This window comes from Halyomorpha halys, unplaced genomic scaffold, assembly GCF_000696795.3.
Source record: "Halyomorpha halys isolate HHAL.00 unplaced genomic scaffold, Hhal_1.1 Scaffold478.1, whole genome shotgun sequence".
NCBI classification, from domain to species: domain Eukaryota; kingdom Metazoa; phylum Arthropoda; class Insecta; order Hemiptera; family Pentatomidae; genus Halyomorpha; species Halyomorpha halys.
Window position 1 is genome coordinate 746,603 of NW_027114329.1, and position 14,735 is coordinate 761,337.

General features: G+C 32.7%; 1 protein-coding gene across 3 annotated transcripts in view; it reads left to right on the forward strand.

The window, feature by feature from the left end:
- The window catches only part of ine (inebriated), a 130,315-nt gene that overhangs the window by 103,648 nt on the left and 11,932 nt on the right, over positions 1 to 14,735 (forward strand). For 2 of the 3 annotated variants that reach the window (XM_014424740.2, XM_014424741.2), the window contains exons 2-9: positions 5,788 to 5,960; positions 6,260 to 6,394; positions 6,736 to 6,952; positions 7,492 to 7,759; positions 10,626 to 10,854; positions 11,523 to 11,635; positions 12,865 to 13,005; positions 14,146 to 14,346. In XM_014424740.2, coding sequence (XP_014280226.1) covers positions 5,788 to 5,960; positions 6,260 to 6,394; positions 6,736 to 6,952; positions 7,492 to 7,759; positions 10,626 to 10,854; positions 11,523 to 11,635; positions 12,865 to 13,005; positions 14,146 to 14,346 — 1,477 coding nt within the window. The remainder of the gene's footprint in view (positions 1 to 5,787; positions 5,961 to 6,259; positions 6,395 to 6,735; positions 6,953 to 7,491; positions 7,760 to 10,625; positions 10,855 to 11,522; positions 11,636 to 12,864; positions 13,006 to 14,145; positions 14,347 to 14,735) is intronic. The other variant, XM_014424742.2, reaches the window with a different exon arrangement.

Below are 14,735 nucleotides of genomic sequence, written 5' to 3' on the forward strand. Positions count from 1 at the left end.
GTTTTTGACAGTCACATTACAATATCGGTATATTGTTCACCGGTTCGTAGTAACGAGGGTTTGGTTTAGTATTATATCTAATTTTTTGAAAAATATATAAAAATTATCGTTTTATAACTGTAGTTTTCTACCATACCACTTGAAACTAATCTACTCATAAAAATTATAAACCATAATAATACTCCAATATGCCTGATGCTAGTGCTAAATTAGGTTTTTTAATAGCCTGCTATCCAGGAGGGAGTCACTATATGTTTGCATGTCATGTATGCATTATATAATTATCAAGTATGCGACAAATGTAATACTTTTAAATATTGCTGATCACTTCCCAGTAATGCTCAAGACAGTCGACAAATATGCCAACTTTTAAATTTATAAATCTCTATCATGAATTATATCCCTTATCCATTCTTCAGTGAAAACTTAGGATAAGGCAAAGGAACTGATTTTAGAGCTTTGTAGGCTGTAACTAATACGACAACGTCTCAACTTGTCACAACTCATCGTCCTCGCTTATTCGGATCATAAAACCGGTTATGCGGCTCCAACTAAACATTTTTTCTTCTCAATTTGTCTCTATAGTAATTTGAAATTTTATTCGTACATTTGGATTTGATAATATCCCATTGCTGTGGACACCAACTGACTTACTCAAATTAGCAATATAGTAAAGGAGACCGAGATGAAAAAATATGACATTTCATACGTAAGTTTGAGCTTATAAAATGACCATGGTCCATTAGCCTGGAATAAAAAATTCACGTCTGCCACCTCAGAGCCCTGTAATAAATAAAAAATAATGTCCGGGTGGGCATGATATACTCCAAGAAATGATATTAATACTTTCTCGTTTTAATTTTCAACAATTTCAGAAAAATACTTTTAATAATATTTCTTGTTGTAAACGTATGAAAGAAATATAACAGTTTAATAAAATTTACACCCTGCTTTGAAACATTTTTTTAATGCTAAATTGTTAAAGAATCGATGTTTAAAATACTATGAATGATTTTATGAAGTCATAAAATAGTCGTCCTGTCCACTGAAAGGCTCAAATAGTTAAGTTATATTAATTTTCATCTCATTGATTAAAATATTAATTCTCTACTAATTTCATTATGATGACAATAAAAGATTTGACCGACTGGCGAAACGGAACGAACCAAAATACGACGTTAAAATCGTGTTTTATGTATGCGTTTCTCTTCATTCTCCATTACTCTCTACGGCTTTTTATGTTACATATTATTTTTTCTGAAATCTTTTTCTTTCCAACAGTATTTATTAAGTCTATGTCAGAACTATTATTTTTGTTTTCAAACAGTAAAAACTGTTTTTCCTCTTATCTCCTTAAGTTAATTATCTAACGGTTTCATAATTTATATTTATCCACTTTTATTACAAATACAAATGTGATATAGTTAATTATTTCAAATAAACAAAACTAAAGGTACTTTAAGAGGAAATTGTTTTGAAAAATACGCAAGCCATATATTATATAGTACATTATATTTATTGTCCATATTTTTAAAATTGTAGTTCGACATTAATTTTTATACTATATCGGTTATATCCCCTATAATCGATGTACTATAAAAATAGATGTCGAATTTCATTTAAAAAAAAAATTGGACAATAAATGTAAAATATAATGATAAATGAACATAGCTGACCGTGGATAACATATGGTTATCCATATCTTTACCGTGGGGGATGGTTGGGGGTCCGGTCAAAGAATAACATAAAGAAGTTAAAAAACATATTAGTGTTATTTTCAGACCGCACTTACGAGCATCTTCACCTCGTAAGTATAAAATATAAAAGAATAAATTAGTAATAGGACAACATTGTATAAAATCTCTGGTAATGAAGTTAATATATATTTTTTCCAAATACTCATTATTTCTACCAAAGTAAAGAGAAAAAAATTAGAAAAAATATTTTATTTTCTATTCACTGATTGCCAATAAGGGAGCTAAGGCTTTAATTCTGGAACACAGGTTCAAGTCTGGCTTTGTAAGAAAATTTATTTTCTCTTTTTTTAACCTTGGATCAGATCTGGGTTCGGAAAACCTTCCTGGTGAACACCCAATCTATGATAAAACCTGACTGTAAGCAGGGTTATTGCCCTTATCACCTCTATGTATAACCTTATACATGGTCATATATAGAGTTGATTTGCTCAAAACATCATCATGACAAAAAAAATAGTTTGCCCTTTCTTTGGTTGTAGGGGTACCCGTTCTTGAACCTTTTCAACAATCCCATCTTCCATACCTTAAGGTAAATCCAAGATGGATGCTGGTTTCCTGAGTCAGACAGTCGGTATCGCCCTGCGTGTAGTCCTTTGTACTTGCGCAATACTAAGCGGTTTCTTCTTTCTTTTTGCAATGGAAAAATTGTTTCAAGTATTAAGGTATTTTACCACACATGAAAATGATAAGTCTGAGCGCCAGGTCGTCTGAAACTACTACTACTAGTGTGGCTCTACAATCCGGTGTCGAATCCTGGCCTCCTCCAGCAACTCCAACCAATTGTCTCGGTCCCTTGCAGCCACCTTCCAATTCCGAAGTCCCAGCATATTTGTTGCATCAGCAGCAACACCATCAGCCCATTGCAGCTTTGGTCTTCCTCTTCTCCTGGTACCATGGAGTGCCTCCATCAGTAATTGTCTTGGTGGATCCTCACTGCCCATCCTAGCGACGTATCCTGCCCATCTCAGTCTTGCAATTTTCATCACTCGAACTATATCGGGCTCCTTAAATATTGTGTACAACTCCTGGTTTTTCCTCTTTTTCCACTCTCCTCCGATGAGAACACCACCATATAAACGTCTGAGGATTCTTCTTTCAAAGACTAGGAGTTCCTGTTCACAAGTCCGGGAGGTAGTCCAAGTCTCACAACCATACAGCAAGACTGGGCACCCAATCGTCTTATAAAGACAAAGCTTTGATTTTCTGGAAAGAGCTCTGCTCCAAAACTTCCTTGCCATAGAAAAATAGCACCGATTTTCTGCTATGATCATACGCCGAATCTTTTGTTCAGGTTAGTTTTTTAGAGTTACCAATGAGCCAAGATATAAAAAAAACTTAGTCTTCTCAAATTGGTATTCCCCGAAGGTCACCTCCTCTCCAGGCCTAGCCATCTCTCCCGTAACCATATATTTTGTTTTTTCCGCATTGACTTCCAAGCCAAGTCTTCTTGCAGGACCCACCAGAGCAAGGAAAGCGTCCGATACAGCCTGGAAGGAACGTCCTATAATATCTATATCATCCGCGTACGCTAGGAGCAGTACAGATCTATTGAAGATATTGCCATTGGCCTGCATCCCAGCATCTCTCACTCCCTTCTCGAGTGCAAGATCAAAGAGAAGGCAGGCTAAGGCATCTCCCTGGCGTAATCCTTTTATTGAGGGGAATTCTTCCGATCGCTATTCACCGATCTGAACCATGTAGCGTACGTTGTTCAATGTAAGCCTCACGAGGCTTATGAGCTTGCTAGGGATCTTAAAGTGCTTTAGAGCCTCGTATAATTCTTCCCTATTCATGCTATCATAAACTGCTCTAAAATCGATGAAGCGGTGGTGAGTTTTAATCTTGAATTCCCTTCCTCGCTTGAGAATCGTCTTGAGGCTGAATATCTGATCAGTCACGGACCTGCCTTCCGCACTGGTATCGGCCGAGTGTCCTCTCCGCATAGGGCAGCAAACGGATGTTTGACTACACTTTGTATCCGGCAGACAGGAGCACATGGCTCCGATAGAACTTCATCTGTCCAAACGTTGATGAGGAGATCCTGCATATCCTTCACCAGTTCGTTCCCACCACACTTGATGAGTTCTGCGGAGAATCCATGGGCACCCTTATTACAGCCTTATTACATCTCAATCGGTTTATGGCATCGAGGATCTTATCTTGGAAATGTGGCTCTTTATCTGTTTCATTCTCCCTGTATTCCTCATCTTCTCTCCCTAATTCCTCACCGAGTTCTAAAGGTCGCTCATTGAGAAGATCATTGAAGTGACACCTTCACTGGAACAGGGCACTCTGCTTGTCGGAAAGCAGGTTCCCCTCATGGTCGTTGCAGATGTTAGAGACATTAGAGTAGGGTTTTCGGCTCCGGTTTATTTTCCTATAAAAGTCTCGGAATTCCTAATCTCTGAAAGATGTTTCTGTCTTCTCCAATTCCTTTTGCTCCCACTTCCTCTTCCTTCTGCGATGCAAACGTTTTTCTTCGCGTCTCCTCAATCGATATTTATCAACGTTTCTCCTTGTGCCTTTATTAGCATATACATGGCTTTGTATGGTTGGTTCTTCTGGTTCGTAGCAGCTTCGCATTCCTCGTCAAACCAACGGCATCGGATTTCTCTATCCTGCCACCCTAAGATCTTTTCTGCATTCTTCTCCATTGCATGAGCATAGACTTTCCACCTAAGGTTAGTGTCACCATCAGTTCTTTGAGCGCAGAGGTTTTCATCCAGTTGTTCCATATACCGTGTCCTGATGTCAGGAACCTTAAGTTTGTAAAGGTTGAACCTCTTCCCTCTTTGTCTAAGAGTCCACCGCTTATCTTGGCTCTCAGGTGACCGGCACGTCAGAATCTACGTTCGCTCCACGATACGTCCTTACATCTTGTAGACCGGATCTATATCTGGCATCCACTAGAATGTGGTCAATTTGATTGACAGTTTTCTTGTCATGTGATATCCAGGTTCCCTTACGTACCATGTTGTGTGGGAAGAGTGTCCTCGCAATAACCATTCCCATGGGTGTGTCGAAGTTGATGAGACGTTGGCCATTTTCGGTATTTCGGTAGTTCTTCGTGAAGGCAGTGACGTCCTATAGGAGGGCGATAGATTTCTTCCTTTCCAATCTTAGCCTTGAAGTCTCCAGCGATTATCTTTACGTCGTAGCTTGGACAGGAGTCATGGGTCAAGCCACTTCCGTGAGAGCGTGGGCACAGATGATTAGATGATACTAATTTCAGAACCTCCCCCGTATTCTGATGTGGCATATTCTGGAACTCACAGGTTTCCATTCAATCGCCAGTTTGCCTGAATTTACCCGCAACAACGAACTCCACCGTCTGAAACTAGAATGAAAAAATTATTCCGATAAACATCTGAGACAGACTGCCAGTGTAAGTCTGCTTGTAGGTGTATTGTGGCCAGTTCCAATTAGTATTATATGAGTATGAAGGATTATACGCAGGCCACCTCAGCAACGGTCGACGCTGACTGACTCAGAAAACCTGTGTTGACGTACCCATAGGCCATAAAGTGGCATTAAGCCTACTTAACAACTACCAAAGTTTGAGTTCCTCTTACAATTGTTGAAACTTTTGAACTTTCATATTATATAGTATCTACTAAATTAACCATTTTCATAATAATTATGAAGCCTAAAGAACTGATTACACAAAAGTATTCAAGGAAATCGACCATTATATGGTATGCAACTCTAAATGCCTTAAAAATTTATATCCATCCAGACAGAGTGATTAGAATCACAGACACAAGTTAGGTTTTGAGATAGTAAAGGAAGTGGAGAAAACACTCCTCTGTCCAAAGCAGAATTTATTGACCATACATCTTGGTAACCCTGTTATTGCCCCACTTGTAATTGTTTCCTCTGCTGAAATCAGTTCCAGTAGGATAACCAGTCCCCCTCCCTACTGTTACTTGAATGCAGTTTTGAGAAAATCCTAGAAATTAATCATGAAATATTAGATGACAGTAATAATCCCTGCTAAATTACCTAACTAACTAAAATATGCATGTTTTAGGTATGAAGGTTCTCCAGAAAGCCTGAGTATAAATGACGAAGAGGAAGAGAATGATTCTGGATCCCGAGGAAGTTGGGACAACAAGCTACAGTTCATTTTAGCATGTGTTGGTTGCTCTGTAGGCCTGGGTTCACTCTGGAGGTTCCCTTACTTGGCCTACACCTCAGGAGGTGGTTAGTATTCATTTCAAATTATACAAAAATCTTAGTTATTCAAATTATTCATTTCATTGCCATGTGTAATTTCCTTCTCATTGCTATGATTCCTTCAGAAATGATGGTAGGAATCCTAAGTGAGTGTAGACGAATAGCTAGAGACGGTCAGTATTCTTGGTCAACAAATCATGGAGCTCAATCATGCTTTAGTGTTACTAACACTAAATTAAGTGCTTGTGCAGTTTATTACATGCAGATATGAAATGATGCATATGATACGCTACCAATTGTTAACGTTTTTTAAAATATGTTAATAGGTAGCTTTCTGGTGCCTTACTACCTGATAAGACTGATTTGTGGGATTCCATTGCTGTACATGGAGCTTGCCATTGGCCAATTCACTCGCAGAGGTCCAATTGGCACCTTTTCCAAGCTTTGCCCTTTATTTAAAGGTAAAACTTCATTTCCCAATTTCATTGGTTTGTTATGTCCTTTTGGTGTTTTTTTACTGTTAGTTAGGTTCCTGATGAATAGAAATTATTCATTCAGTTATTTCAAACTACTTGGATCACAAATGAAGAAAGCTAAATCTCACTTGTGGCGGATTTCAAACTGAAAACACAAAAGGTAATAAGGTAGAACAGTGCATGGTTTTGTTAATTATGAAAAAGTTATTTTTACTTCAGGGTTTTTAGCTCCATGTTTATCTTAAAGGAGAAAATCCCAAAATGAATAAATTTCATTATTTTTTATTGTTACTTAATAAATTTATTATTATTTTTATTAATTGTAGGTGCAGGGGTGGCTAGCGTACTTGTGGCATTCTTCATGTCTACCTACTACAACATGATCATTGCTTATGCGATATTTTACTTCTTCTCAGCATTCAGGTCCAAGCTGCCATGGGAAGACTGCTCAAACAGGTGGAATACCAAACTCTGTTGGCCAACACACCATGCTAATATGTCTAAACCAGCTCAATCAGAATCCCCAGCTGAGGAATTTTTCATGTGAGTATTCTTCAGACTGCTCAATTTCAGTAACATATAAAATGACAAAACTTATGAAAATGACTTACAAATATAAATTTAAGAAAGAGGTTTCTGGTTATTCTGATTTCCTGAAAAATTGTCTTAACTCGAATATTTTTTGGTTTCTATGTTGGGAGAATGGTATTTATTTTGTGGGGAGTGACAGAATCAATTTCTATCTCATTCTGGCTAGAGCAGATTGGTAACTTGTTAGCGAACCAGTCCCTCTTACTCATCTTTCTCCCTTCCTTCTCCTCCGAACTGGAATATATGATGATGTTAATCTCAATAAACAAACTTCTCCAGCACTAAATATGAAATATTTAAATTGAATAAATGAATCTCAACAAACTAGAAATTAACTCAGGTAATTCATTCAATTTGAACTCAATTACATTCTCAAATCACGTGAGTTATAAAAAGCGAATACATATTTATTTCACTTATATTTATCTCAAAACCTTTATAATTCATTGAATGTGTCATATTTGAATAAACATATGTAACAATGTTAATAGCGGTAAGCTGTTGAAGCAGAGCCATGGTATTGAGGAACTTGGGAATGTTCGTTGGGAGCTAGCAGCCTGCCTTCTGTTCGCTTGGATCATTGTTTACTTTGCCTTGTGGAAATCTGTTAGATCTTCTGGAAGAGTTCTCTACTTCACTGCTACCCTTCCATTCATACTGGTCCTTGCCTTCCTCGGCAGGTCTCTTACCTTGGAAGGTGCTGAGGCTGGTCTTGACTTCCTCTTTAAGCCAAGCTGGCACCTACTAAAGGATTCTAAGGTAACCATTACCCTTAGTTTCTTTAATTTATAAATAATTATCAACTTACACCTCCTTCCCTTTCCTTCCCTGTTCTTTAATAGGAGCTCAATAAAATTCAAACCAACAGTTAAAAATCAAGCTATAAATTTTGACCATTAGCTCTTCTGAAAAAAATCATACATTCAAAATTTTGCTCCTTTTTACCATATTACAATTACTATCATCATCTTCTTCTTGTAGAAACGGTGGTCGGTAGGCAGAGCATCTCTTAGTATCTCCATTTCAGAATAATATGATTTATCAATTTTTCATTCAATTAACATTCTGGATCATAGGGGACACTATTAAGTCCTGTTGTGTTCAGAAGTGATTCAGTCCTTCCCAATATTGTCTCTTTCTGATTTCTTTCAGTCTTACCACCAACATGTATGAAATTGTTCCTCTTAAATCATCTGCTTTTTCTTATTATACTCCTTTATCAGGCTCATATATTCCAAATCACTGTGTTTTGGCACTTGATGAATCATTCCTTATCTCATCTATGTTCTTGTGAAATTCAATTTTTTCCTCTATCTGTCATTAATACATCAATGATTAATACTTACACATTGTTATGGTATTCCTTACTTATAGCATTTAGAGTCAACTTTATTTTACTTTCTAGGCTTTACTCATTTAACACAAATTTTTATTTTCAATCAACTATTCATTTGGTTGAATATATATATATTGTGATTTTATTTTTTAATTAATATCAAAATATTTAATGATAGTAATATTGTTTTTAATAATAATATTTCAATTCCATTTTAAATGTGTTCATATCAAAATATTTATTTTAATGATGATATGCTATCGATCTATATTGTTTCAATCTACTTTCTATTTGATCAACTTCTTGTTTCGATTTTATCTTGTTTAATGTAGATTCATTTAATTGAATCTAAATGAATTAATTGAACCGATTTATTATATGAACCTTCAGTATATCCAAATTTTTACTGTTAATAGGTTTATTTAAAAATAAAAATAATTTTACATATTTATTTTATATTTACATTATTATAAATAATAAATAACACAACCATCAAAAAAATTAAATTAAATTGAATTTTAGCAATTTTAACATTAATTGAATTAATAAAAATTCATATTTTTAGACTTCTCAATAATTAAAAATATTTAGCTTAATTGTTTTTTTTATTTCAGCAAATAATTCATACATAGATAGATAAGAACATACTTTGTACATTAGAAAATTAATCTCTTATATAAATAAAGTAACAGAAACGAAAAACATAAATGTAGGACAATTGAAAATATAATGTATTCAATTAAAAGTCATTGTTCCTTGTTTAGTATGCTATCCCTATTCTCCATCTGGTGGCTTAACAGTTTTTTAGACACAGATTTTTACTTTAAACATAAAACTAATAATACTTAAAATGATTTAGTTTATCACGATCATCATCAATATTTATTGTTTTTATCAGTAAAGCAAGTTCACTTACAATTGTGAAATTACTTTAGTTCAAATTTAAAATGATGTAATAAATTTCCCTCATTTCCCTCACCAATGATAGTGGGCATTTTATTACCACTTTGAATATTTTTAGTTAAAAAAACTAATGAAAACTGACTTCTTCTGCCGACTTATACCTGGTCTAGAGCTTAACGTAACCAACTATATTATTACAATTAATATAAGTCTTTTCAATTTATATAACAGATTCATTATAGTTTTATGTCCAAAAACAAGTTTTTAAGCCCTGGTAACTAAACAAATGCCGACTGTAATATCTATGTTTCCATTAGAAAGTCATTGTTCCGTTGGCCTCGAGTATTTTATCTTTAAAATCCTATTATTTAAGATTTTTAAATTTATGATCCAAAATCACAAATTGTTCAAATAGCATAAAAATTCTATTTACCAATACAATGCCTTAAAATGCTAACTAATACTTATAATAAGCCTATGTATTAAATTTGTAGATCACAAATAATTCATAACTTAAAATGATAACACAAATTATAATTCTTTTAATTTCTATTTATACGTATTGTTTATTACACATTATATATTGAAATAAACTGATATAAATCCTATAATTTATTGTATGTTTTTTTCTTATTGTCTTATATTGCTTTTTACCAATGATCATTTACTGTTCATGGCAACATAAATGTTTTTCATTGAATTAATTAATAAAAGGAAGATGATCTGGGTGTAGTCAAAATAACTCAAACAGTAAATAAACTATTTTTAACTGAAAAAAAAATTTATTTTCTGCTTTTTAGTGTGTACTTTTATATATATATATTTCTCTTTTATCTACTTTCTGTTTTCATTATATGTGTAATACTTTTTTGTATTTCTTGTTTATTTATACTTGTCACTGTACATCTTATTTTTATTTTCTTTAATTTACTTTGTTCATTTCTATATAAATTTTCACATACTTTTACATCATCATTAGCCACAATTTAGCTCAGTTTTATTTCATGTTATTTTGTTTTCTTATTCAGTTATATAATTTTAGTTCTTTGCATCTTTTTTTAGCGCTGATGAAGCCCTGCAAAGTGGGGCAAAACATTGGCTCGAAATAAATAGTTTATTTACTAGTTGTGTCATTTTGACTGCACCCTGACCATCTTTCTTATAGTAGATAATATTATTACTTTTATTTTATTATAGATCTAAAACTAAGTTTGTTTTCAAAGATAGCAATAATTCAAAAGAAATTAATTGTAATGTACTTTTAGTGCTGGAAAGTCCTTTCAAATAATAATGTTGTTTGTTACTGTGAGTGGTACAGGATTTATGTTAAATTTTACTAGACTATTTAAATACTAATTATGCTTAAATAAATTTTAATTCAATTAGGTTTGGATTTATGCAGCAGCCCAAAACTTCAACAGTATTGGGATTGCTTATGGTGGAGTTATCACATTTGCCAGCTACAACACAGAAAAGAATAAAATCTTACCAGATACACTTCTCATTTCAGCCATCAATGATATTGCTTGTATAATAATAGCTGTGTTTGCATTTGCAACTATTGGTCACATCTCTACTGAACATCAAACATCCATCGACAAAGCAATTTCTGACAGTAAGTTTAAACAATTCAATTTAAAAATTTAAATGTACACAGACCTCAAAGGACAATGTATCATTATTAATTTATTTTTATTTTCCTTTCCTTTTCCTCTTGTAAAAAGTATTCTACAATACTTTTAAATAATATAAATTCCTTATCTATAGTGTCAATGCCAAATAGTCAAACTGTTAAAATGCTAAAGCCCCTTTGCTCTGCTGGTCTTTCTTAAGTTTCCTATTAGTTAATAAATCAGATATTTTATTGAACACATTTTTGGATTTCTTTACACGATTGAAAACCTGAAATTCTTCAGAACCTGAAATTTAAAACCTCTTGAGCAAACTATCCCTCATTACTAAGTACTCCAAGCTGCTCATTTAACACTGCCTTCAATTTCGCGCCACCATACCTCTCTTCTATTTTCCTCTTAAAAGGTGTTGCCTCCTAACCACTCCTCCTTGGTTTTTATTGGCTTTTCAAAGTATTATTAATAATTAAAATAATTTGATCTACTAAGATCTGGTGTGGGATAAAGGATTTCATGTAGTCTAATTTAAGGATTTAAATTAAAAAATTTCGAATTACAATAACTTACTACTAAATTTTGCTTTTTTACTAAGCATAATCCCTTCTTTCTGAATTTACTTATTTTAATATCATTTTTTTTTTTTTTAATCTAGGCCCTGGTTTGGTTTTCATAATTTACTCTACAGCCATGTCTAAGATGCCGTTTTCCAGCTTCTGGGCAGTGTTATTCTTCTTCATGTTACTTTGCCTTGGCCTTAATACTCAGGTATTTTCTAAAATATATACCTATACTTTATTTACAATGTAAAAAATTCCAAAACTTCAATATAGTTTTAATTTTATATCTATTTAAGATAGAATAATAGCTATTGTACAAATTATATTGTTTATCCTCAATGCACATTCAATATTTTATGAATCATTATATTTATCAATCGAGGATATGATTACTGGAGATCCTCTAAGGCATGAGTGGTTAAAATCTTTAGCAATTCGTTGGCATCTACTAATTCCAAAAAGCTATTTAGTTGACTCCTTTTTTATTATACTTTCCAAATTCTCGATGAACACTGATAAGGTATTGAATACCTCACCATGCCTATTGAACTGTTCTTCATACCTTTTTTCACAGATTTCAGAACTTTCCTTAGAGATACAGTTTGATTTATCATCCATTTCAACTTTGCCTGCACTGTGAGAGATTGTATACCATGTTAATGGTAGTGAAAAAAATAATTTTTCTGTTATTAGAGAAATTTTGATGAAAGACTGGTGGCACTGTGTACAACACTTTTGTTTAATTAGATTTCATACTTTTGTTTTGTTTTATTTTTAAGCCCTTTCAAAAAAATGCTAAAAAGAAAGTGTATTTTTAGTGAGTAGCTTCAGAATGAGTAAAATTTCTTGAAACTGTGAACAGAAGGGGCCATGTACAGTATTTAATGTGTAATTCAGAGTTGACAGTAGATTATAGAGAAAAACTTTGTTTATTGCACTGCACTAAAAAATATGTTTTGTACCAGAAAAAGTTTTTGATCCACATCTTCACTATCAGCTCCCCCTTGATCTTCCATGTTGTCCTACATTGGATATCTAACATTTATTGTGAATTGAAATTTTTGGCATCACCTGACTCTTTAATGCTGATTTCATAGATTTTTTTAAAGAATTTTTATAAAATTTGTAATTTGAAATAAATAATGTTGGTACTAAGTTATGGTTACTTCTGGTTGAATATAAATCATTATAATTAACAAGCATTTTAGTGTAGTAAATGTATTCATTCTTTCAGTTTACCTAGAATTCTTGGAACTTTATCTGGTCAAGACATCTCTAGAAGTTTACATGATTTTCATTTCCAGAATTAATCATTTTTCATGCTTTGAAAGATTTCTGACAATCATATCCTCGATTTTTAATGCATGTTCAGTCATTGTGTCCACAATATGAATAATTTTATTTCCTGGTATTGATGACAAATTTAATATGCTACAGTTTGCTATTGTTGAAGTGGTTGTTACTTCAATCCAAGATGGATTTCCCAACTGGATTAAAAAGAAAGTGCTCTGCCATGAGTTGTTAGTGTTCGCAGTTTGTGGTGTGTCTTTTATCCTTGGATTTCCTCTTGTAACTCAGGTATTTGTTATTTTCCTTTTTTTCTCTTAATAGATATCCTATATTGGATTTGATAAAAGTTGTTATTAATTGTACCTGCGTTCAATTACCCACATATGTTATTATGCTGGAATAAATTAAGAAAAAAAGTATTAATAATTTAAGATTTCAAATAGAATTCTTAATTAAATTATATAAGACTATATTTCCTTCACCAAACTACATGGTTTCTGTCTTAAGATAGCCTGAGGCTACCGATATCTTTTAATTAAGAAAAAATATTATCTGGTGAAGCTTAATCTTATATAAACTTAAAGTTATTTAATTTCTCTTTTCACAAACACATGTTAATCTTTTAAATTAAGACAAATATATATATATATTTATAAGACCTATAATTTTCCTTCTGTGAGATGTGTAGTGAATAAAATCTTACATCATATTGAGTAAGATGTGTAGTGATTAAAATCTAACTAAGGTGTGGCTAATTATAATAATTTCTATAAAAATAAACAATGTAAATTAATTAAAATAAAAAATATGTACAATGAAACGTAAAATTAAGTAGAATAACATAAATGTTTTAGACAGTAATTAACAAGCATTATAATGTAAAAGTATTCATTTTTTCAGTTAACATGTTTTATGTCCAAGAGTCTCAATTTATGGTAGCCTTTCTTGAAACTTTAACTGATCAAGACGCCTCTAGAAGTATACATAATTTTCACTTCCAGAACTGAGTGATTTTCATGCTTTGAGAGTTGTTATTCTTACTTAAGCTTACATTTCACTGAACATATTTTTTATTTTCTTTAATTTACATTGATCATTTTTATTGAAATTATCATAACTATGCCACATCTTATTTAAATTTTATTTTTGTTATCTATAGCTTCCTTTTTTTACATCGTTTAAATGTTGGTGTCTTTTTTTTTAGCCCTGATGTCGCCCTTCAACGTGGAGCAAAACATTGGCTCACATTAAATAGTTTTATGACTATTTGAATTTTTTTCTTTGCCTTCATCCAGACCATCTTATTTTGACTATTACACACAGTCAGTCATCGATCTTCCACTAAATTAAAGAGCTTTTAACAAACATTAAGATAATACAGTTTTATGAAATAATTATAAAACAATATGAGCAATTGTTGCTTTACAGGGAGGAATATTCTTCTTCCAGCTGATTGACCACTATGCAGTCTGCAACTCAAGTGTTTACATTGCTTTCTTTGAGGTAATTGCAGTTTCTTGGTTCTATGGAGCTGGCAGGCTAGCTACCAATATTGAGAGGATGTCAGGTGAAAAGACAAACATGTATTTCAAATTCTGTTGGGTTTTTGGAGCACCCGCGCTCATATTCGTAAGTAATTATCTAGATATATTGTAATATTTTTAAAAATATAAAAATAAAAATAAAAAAGAATCTGAATAGTTTCTTGTCTTTTTTCAAATATAAAGGATAACTTGGGTTCAAATTAAGAACACTAATATCATCAAATGGATAATATAATTTATTCAAATTTAATAATATAAAAGACTCTTAATTTTATTATATAAAAAGAGAGAGAGACTCTTAATTTTATTATATAAAAAGAGAGAGAGAGACTCTTAATCTCAGGGCGTATGGTTACTAGACAATCAGAACAGGCATTTACAATAATTTAATTAAATTAATATCTCTGTTACAATTGTATATTGAATTTAGTTATAACCAAAACTAACCAAGCTCACGGTCATCCTTTTGAGATC